Source organism: Microtus ochrogaster, linkage group LG2 (assembly GCF_000317375.1).
Source record: "Microtus ochrogaster isolate Prairie Vole_2 linkage group LG2, MicOch1.0, whole genome shotgun sequence".
NCBI lineage: Eukaryota > Metazoa > Chordata > Mammalia > Rodentia > Cricetidae > Microtus > Microtus ochrogaster.
Genome location: NC_022028.1, coordinates 49,697,036 through 49,705,679, shown reverse-complemented (window position 1 = coordinate 49,705,679; position 8,644 = coordinate 49,697,036). Strand labels below are relative to the sequence as shown.

Here is an 8,644-nt window from a genome sequence, read left to right as displayed (position 1 = left end):
CGACTTGCTGCCTTGTGGAGAGAGCCGTGTTGCAAACCCAGTGTAAATCACAACAGGCTTCTTTCCTGTTTGGGATCAAAGACAGCCTGGCGAGAGGTGGTTGAGGAGGACACTTGTCCCCCCTGGGCCCTTGTAGGTACTTCCCTGTGTCTCCCGTGGGTGAGACCTCCGCTGTCAGCTAGTGCCCTTCATGAAGAATCTGCCTTTTCCCTCGCGGCTTGCTTTTCCCTTTGTAAACTCTTGTCTTACCAGGCCATCTCTGTGTCATCAATTTCAGTAATGCTCTGCTCTCCTTAGTTTATCTATGACGGAGTGTGTTCTTCCCTTTCCTCTTCCTTTCCCCTTCCTCTCCCTGTTCCCTTCCACCTCTCCCCTCTCCTCCCCTTCCTTGTCTTTCCTCCTCCCACCTTCTCTCTCCCCCTGCCCTCTCCTCTTAACCCTCCTTTTCCCTCCCTTGTCTTCCTTTCTTTTTGTTCTGAGGATCTGCTAGCCAAGTGTTCTCCTACTCAGTTACACCTCCAGCCTTCGTTGTTTTTGAAGGAAGGGTCTCACTATGTTACCCAGACTGGCCTTTCTCCTGGGCTCCCGCGAACCTGCCTCAGTCTCGTGCGTACCTGGGACTCCTGTTGTCTGTGGCCATTGCCTACTTCGGGTTTTTCAGGGAGGTGCAGCTGTGTGTGCACATAGTTTAAAGAGGTATAGGTTCTTGAGCCTTGTGATGCAGGGCTGACCTGCACCCCACTCCCCAGAAGGAGCCCTTGAGTCTGTTAGATGAGGCTGGAGAGTTGGCTCAGAAGATACCACTCTCAGAGAGGACCTGAGTTCAATTCTCAGCACCCACATCGGGTGGCTCATAATCACCTTTAACTCTAGATGCAGGGATGTGATACCTTCTTCTCTGGCCTTTGCAGTTGCTGCATTCATGGGCACAAACCTATGTACATATGTTAAAACAGTATAAAAATGTTTAAAATCTCTTTTAGAATATTCTTTCATTTACCTCCGCATTGCTAAATTTAGCTAGCTCTACAGGTTTCTTTTTTAACCATTTTAGGCATTATTGTGGGCTTTTCTCTATAGATGAGAATTTAGGTTTTTTGTTTTTTGTTTTGTTTTTTTTTTTTTTTTTTTTTTTTTTGGCAAAAACCAGGGACTCACTGTGTAACTCTGGAACTCACACTATGTAGATCAGGCTGCCGCAGCCATCCACCTGCCTCTACCTCATGAATGCTGGGATTAAGGTGTGCGCCACTATGCATGGCAAATTTAAATCTGGCCCTCCCCCTTTCAGCCCTCCCTTCCTCTGACATGATTACATTCCTACTGCTTAGGTAAGTATTGGTTCATAACTATGTAAATGTAATCACAGCAGAGAAGTTATAGTGTACCAGCCGTTTTCACAGTCACGACAGCCAGGAAGAGAGAATGGGCATATAGTAAGGGGCCAGGACAGGATGCAGCCCAGAGACATCCTCAATGACCCATTCCCCCATCTCCTATTTTGTACCACTTCTCCATATAACCTTCTTATTACAAAGGAATTTATCTGCGGATTAGTTCAGAGTCTTCATGAGGTAGCCCTCTATGGAAACACATCACATATATACCCAGAGGCATGCTTCCCTAATCCCCTGGGCATCTTTCACGTTGATGACAAAGATTCACAAGACTGTTTTCATGAACAGGGCACCTTATACTTGAGGACGTTCTTATGTGACAGGCTCAGTTGTCTTTCCCATGCCTCGGCTAGGTTGCAGGGCACAGTCCCTCCTCTTGGTAAAGTACAGAGGAAGGGGTTGGAGAGATGGCTCAGCGGTTAGGAGCACTGGCTGCTCTTCCAGAGGACCTGAGTTCAATTCCCAGCACCCACATGGGGCAGCTCACAACTGTCTGTAACCCCAGTTCCAGAAGACCCGACACCCTCACACATATATCCATGCATGTAAAGCACCAATGTACATGAAACAAATTCTTTAAAAAAATACAGTACAGAGGAAAACATGTCCAGGGAGACCTGGCAGGTCTAATGAAAGAGTGTTGGTTTTTGAGTTGTAAGGTCCATAAGCGCTTAGCCCTTTTCCCTGTACTTTACCAAATGTGTCAAGTGTTCACGGCAGGTGAAAAGTGGCGTATGAGTTTTTCCTCAGCTCCTTAATGGATTAAACATGTAACCATTGAATACCACCTTTCAGGATGTGCTATTCACCGTCTTGGATGCATCAAAAGGCCTCTTGGAAGGGATCAGGAATATGCTGCAACACATATTTCTACCGGCTATTCTTGCAACCAACAACTGGGGCGCTTTAAACCAGTCCAAGCAGGGCGAATCTGAGAAGCATATTTTCACAGAAACCATCAACAGATATCTTTCATTTTTAGATGGTAAGTGTAAGAATTAATGGTGGGTGAACAACCCAACATCAGACTGTTAGCTGCAAGGTACATTACTGGAAACAGGGTTTATAGAAGGGGTCTCCAAAAGGAGGTGGTAAGAAAAGTTCCCAGGAGACCTGGAGATAAGAGGGGGAAGCCTGAGAAGCCCTCATTACTAGGGAGCTCTGCAGGTAAAAGAGTAAGGGGAATCTCTTCTTGTTCTTGTTTGCCACTAAAATATACGTACTTATGCTAGAGAGGAGACTCAGCAGTTAAGAGCATTTGCTGCTCTTGTAAAAGACCCAGGCTTGGTTTCCAGTACCCACATGGGGACCTCACCACCTCCTGTAACTCCAGTTCCAGAGGATCCAATGCCCCCTTCTGGCCTTCATGGGTATTGCATACATGTGGTGCATGTGCATATGCTCATGTACACACATACATGTACACGGAAAATAAATACTTTCAAGCTGTACTTTATGATGATTTCTCTAAAATGCGCTTTTATCACTTATTGCAAAAATATACAACTTTATTCATAAGTCAATTCACAACCTTTTTTTTTCTTTTCTTTTTGAGACAGGGTCTCACGTAGCCTTGTTTTGAAGTCCCTTTGTAACCCAGGATGGCCTTAAACTCCTGATCCTTTGACTCCACTTTCACAAATATGGGGTGAAACCCAGTATGCCTGGTTTATATGGTGCTGGGGATCAAACTCAGGGTTTTATGCTTGCTAGGAGAGCACTCTACCAACTCAGCTACATCCCTGCCTGTAGAATTGTATCTTTATGAAGCAGGCTATCCTATAAGTTTCTGTAAATATTGCAATATTGTTGAAAATATTGCAGTTGTTGATATTTATTGTATGGGCACTTCTTTATACTGTATCATTTTCTTCTTTATACTTGTATCATTTTCTTCTTTATACTGTATCATTTTCTTTTTTATACTTGTATCATTTTCTTCTTTATACTGTATCTTTTTTAGGTGCTAGAATAAGCATCGAGGGCACAGTGATGTTGAAGAAGGTAGACAATATCGACTTCTCCAAACTGCATACCTTTGAAGAAGTCACAGCTGCGGCGAGCAACTCCGAGATGGTGCATCAGCTGGAGGAGGTGCTGATGATGTGGTACAAGCAGATAGAGCAGGTGAGGCCACTCCGTTTCCCCTCAAGCCCCAGGCTTATGGGTCCTAAACAGGACATTGTATCCCTAGTCACTTGTGTGTTGCTAATACTCGCCATGAAAGAGAGGGAGGGTGAAAATGACAGTGACCAGCCATAGAGATCCACACTGTGTAAGGACATCCTGGGTGAACAGTGGGAGTGTGTTGCTGCTGACAAATAGGTTCCGCCTAGGCTTTTCACAGCAACGTTTCAATGCCAAGCCCACAGCAGTAAAAACAAGAACATGGCCTATGTCAAAATTGCTGGGGCCGTGGAGGGAGCTCAGTGGTTGAAGTGCTTGTCGTGCAAATGTGAGTGCTTGGGTAAAACCCTAGATAAAAGGCTGGTGTGTCAGGCCGAGGTGGCGCAACACCTTGGATCTCTTGTGAGTTCAAGGTCAGCCTGGTGTGCAAAGAGAGTTCCAGGACAGCCAGGGCTACATAGAGAAACCCTGTCTCCAAAAACAGCCACCAGCAACAGAAAAGGCAGGTGTATTAGCTTACACCCACAATCCCAGGACTGGGAGAACGGAGATGGGTGGATCCCTGACACTTACTGGCCAGATGGTCTAGCCTAATTGATGATCCCCAGGACCCAGTGAGAGACCCAGTCTCAAAGCCAAGCATATGGTGCCACAGGAATGACAACTGGGTTGGCTTCTGGGGCTTCCATTCGGCACGCCTCCATGAGGGCACGCACACTCACAGACTAACAGAGATGCAGATGTTGAGAAGGGCAGACCCCTCATGATTTAATAACCTTCCTAAGTCCTTGCCTCCAAAACCATCACACTGGATCAGGCCTCAGCGTATGAGTTTGGCGGGGGAGCATCAGCATCCAGCCCGTTGCCATGCCAAGGGTATCATCACTTTTTAAACCCCACACCATCATGCCACAATCCCTTTCACCCATTTCCTGTTGGCTCAAGTGTATTTTGTCCATTCTCTTAACTGACGTCTGGTTCCTCTACAAAGAAACCGTATTTTGGGCTGGAGAGATGGCTCAACACTTAGGGACACCTGTTGCTCTTGCAGAGGACGTGAGTTTAGTTCTCAGCACCCACAGAGCTCCTCACAGCCACCTATAACTCCAGGGGATCCGATGCCCTTCTCTGACTTCCATGGGCACTACAATGCATATGGTTCACCGTCATACATGCAAGCAAACACTCATATACATAAAATAAATCTTAAAAAGGAAGTGACCTTAGATGGCAGAAAGAGCTACTTAAAAAAAGAAATTGTATTTTGTTTGATAGATTTTTCAATATCTAAATTATATCTGTTATCCATTATTTAAGGAAGTAGAGAGGTTTAATCTTCCATTCCCTCAGTAAGTCACTTCTACTTTTGCTGTTACAAAGGACAGTAATGCATATGCAATAGTGGTCTTTGCTTCGGCTTCCTTTACGTGCGCTCAGGAGTCTCTTATTGGAATCCCTCTGAGCATTTGAGTGAGGGCTCTTATTGAATAGTATCATGCCCTCCAAATAGTGATTATTGTAGTTTTACCTCCAGTACTGTGGTAAAAAAAAAAAATCAGGGCTGGGAATGTGAGTGCCTTTCTCAGACATACAAAACCCTAAGTTTAATTCCCAGCCACACACACACACACACGCGCGTGCGCGCACACACACACACGCATGCACGCGCACACACACAAACACACACACGCATGCATGCACGTGCACGCACACACTCACCCAAGTAAATCAAGGAGGAAAGGGCTCACAATTCCAGACACCTACCCACCACTGTAGGAAAGTCAAGGCGCCAAGAATCTGAAACAGCTAGTCATGGAACATCCATCGTTAAGAGCAGAATGAAATAAATGCATGCTTACTCATGCTCAGCTCCCTACCTACCCATATATATATATCCTTTCATAGTCTAGGATCCCTTGCCTAGGGAGTGGTGCCACCACAGTGGACCGGGTGGGTCTTCCCACACATTAGTTCAGGCCAGCCTGCTCGAGGCTATTCCTCACTGAGTCTTATGTGACAATCAAAGATAACCGGCACAGTGGTGGTTGAGTTGATTTATGTACTTTACAGAAGTACAAAGATAACCGGCACAGTGGTGGTTGAGTTGATTTATGTACTTTACAGAAGTACAAAGATAACCGGCACAGTGGTGGTTGAGTTGATTTATGTACTTTACAGAAGCATATGGCTGCTCTCCTTTCTTCAAGCCATTGGTTATAGCCGGGATCGTTAGATTGCCCTTATAGCAGGTGTGCACTGCCATTTTGATTGACCTTTCCAGTCCTGAATATGACTGGAGTTGAGCATATTAAATGGCTGCTTAGGCGTCTTCTTTGTTGACTTGCCTGTCCAAATCCTTTGCTGAGTTTTCATTTGAATTGCCTGGTGCTCTCACTGAACTGCTGGACTTTATTTACATAATCTTTGCCAATCTTAACTCTTTATTGTTCCTCCCTATGTCATGTCTTTTCATTTGGCGGGGTGTCTTTAGGGATATTAAGGCTTGAAATATGTTTATTTTGTTTTATTATGTGTATGAGTGTTTTTTGCCTGTGTTTATGTATGTGTACTACATGCCAGCAGTACCCATGGCAGCCAGAAGAGGGGGCTACAGATAGTTGCGTGATACTCAATTGCAGGTCCTTATTGAGAGTGAGCAGATGAGAAAAGAAGCCGATGATTCGGGTCCACTCACTGAACTGGAGCACTGGAAGCGTATGTCAGCCAAGTTCAACTACATCATCGAGCAGATTAAAGGGTCCAGCTGCAAGGCCGTCATAAATGTGCTAAACGTTGCACACTCCAAGCTGTTGAAGGTAAAAGGTCTTCCGTTGTAAACCTGGATGTACTTTAGAATGTCTTACCAGAAAATTATCCTTACCAAATGGCTTCTAAAGTTTTGGGGCATATTGTGTGTGTATATCATATAGCTATGCTCCACGGAGGCCAGAATGTTGGATCCCTGTAGCTGGAGTTAGAGGCAGTTGTGAGCCACATGGCACAGGAGCTGGGGACCAGATTCAGAGCAGCAAGCACAGTGAGCTGCTGAGCCATCTCTCTGCCCTCCACCTCACTCACTAAATAGGTGAGGCTGGCTGGCCAGTGAGCCCCAGATTTCGCCTGGCCCTGGCTCCCTAGCTCTGGGATGACATGTGTTCCACCGCACCCAGCTTTTTTGACATGGGTTCTGGGGGTCAAATGCAGGTCTTACTTTAATAGAGACACTTTAATGACGAAGCTCTTGCCCCCATCCCACAAGGATGCATCGTTTTTGCATGTTCATACTTTTGTAGACATCTTGGCCTAACACTGTAGATAGTTTAAGTCAGCAGTTATCCCTACTGTGCTGTAGAAAAGCCAGAATGAGTTCCTCCTGTCGAGTTGTACTTTTGGGGTCCTCTCCAGTCTTTTGTGGCCACCATCCCATTGTGTTCTGTGGCATTAGGTGGTTTCTCTTTACACAGTAGTCACGTATTTAGACGCGTGAAGCTTTTGAATCAGGCTTTCTTGTATACCACCGTGGTTTCCAGTTGATAAAACCAAGATTTATGTCTCAGTTTTGACAGTTCATCTATGGAGTGCCATCCAGAGAAGTGATCATTTTTATTTTGAAAGTGTTTGGGGAATTGTAAATCAGTGTAGACTTGCTGTGGTATAGAGCAGCTCTGGGGAGATGGTTCAGCTGTTAAGAGCACTTGGTGGCTCTTACAGAGGATCTGCTAGCACATGGTTTCAACAATCATCCCTAAGCCTAGCTCCAGGGTGTCTGATAGTCTCGTCTAGCCTCCCTGGGAACTGCACACATGTGATTTCACAGACATACATGCAGACAAACACTCCGCACATAAAATAAAAAAAGAACAAACCTTACAATAATAATAATAACAACAACAATAATGATGATGATGATGATAACTACATGGAAAGACAAAAGCAAACGTTCTGCTCAGCATACATTTCCCCACAGCTCCTTTCCACCTCTTTTCCTTGGGATCATTTTATTATTTTTTTTAAAGATTTATTTCTTATTTGTGTGTACACGTTTTGCCTGCCTGCATGTGTGTGCACTACATGAGTGTCTGATGTCTGCAGAAGTCAGAGGAAGGCATTAGGTTCCTTGGAGTTGTAATTAGAAGCAGTTGTGAGCTGTCATGTGGGTGCTGGGAATCGAACCCTGGTCTACTACAGCACCCAGTGCTCTAACCACTGAGCCATCTCTCCAGCCTCCCCTACAGGTCATTCTAATTTACAGTTGAGCTTTGTGCTTTCCATGTTTTTCTCTTATTCTTTGTCTCCTTAAAGTTTGTATTTCTCTGTATAAAAATGCAATAATGGTTTTTCTCTTTCGTAAAACGTTTAGAAGTAGGTATATAACAAATGTCTTTTCATCGTATTCCCCCTAGCCCCACTTCCCATTCTTTTTTTTTTTTTCTTTTGGTTTTTTCGAGACAGGGTTTCTCTGTGGCTTTGGAGCCTGTCCTGGAACTAGCTCTGTAGACCAGGCTGGTCTCGAACTCACAGAGATCCACCTGCCTCTGCCTCCCGAGTGCTGGGATTAAAGGCGTGCGCCACCATCGCCCGGCTCCCACTTCCCATTCTTGATTCCGAAAGATAACACAGTGCTCTGGTCTTCCAAATTCCCACCACGATGACTCGTGAGCTCTGCTTATGGAATTAGAAGGCTTCTCTAGCCCACAGCTCCGAGCTCTCCCATACTCTGTCCACAGGCCAGTTTGTAAGGCCTCAGCACCACATGGTCAGGGTCGCTGCAGCCGTGACCTCCTGTCTCTGACACTAGCTTTCTGTCTCAGCACTCTGAGGAAACATTAAGATAACGGAAGGAGGGAGGCTTCACCTTGGCTCATGGTCTCGGAAGTATTAGCCCATCCTTGCAGGGCAGGCCTGGTGGAGCTCACAGTAGCAAGAGCGGGTGGCAGAGGTTTTAGTATGCTGTGGACCAGGAGACAGAGAACATAAGCTGGCATATGGGAGGCCTTCCTCTCTCTACCAGTCAGGCCCCAGCTCCTAAAGCAGTGGTTCTCATCCTCTGGGTTGCAACCCTTGGGGTCGAATGACCCTTTCACAGGGGCCGCCTAAGACCATCGGAACACACAGATATC

General features: G+C 45.7%; 1 protein-coding gene across 1 annotated transcript in view; it reads left to right on the top strand.

Moving 5' to 3' along the window:
- Positions 1-8,644, top strand: part of Dnah8 (dynein axonemal heavy chain 8) — a 228,267-nt gene that overhangs the window by 7,817 nt on the left and 211,806 nt on the right. Inside the window, 3 exon segments of the mRNA XM_026785784.1 lie at positions 2,193-2,382; positions 3,361-3,524; positions 6,164-6,340. Coding sequence (XP_026641585.1) covers positions 2,193-2,382; positions 3,361-3,524; positions 6,164-6,340 — 531 coding nt within the window.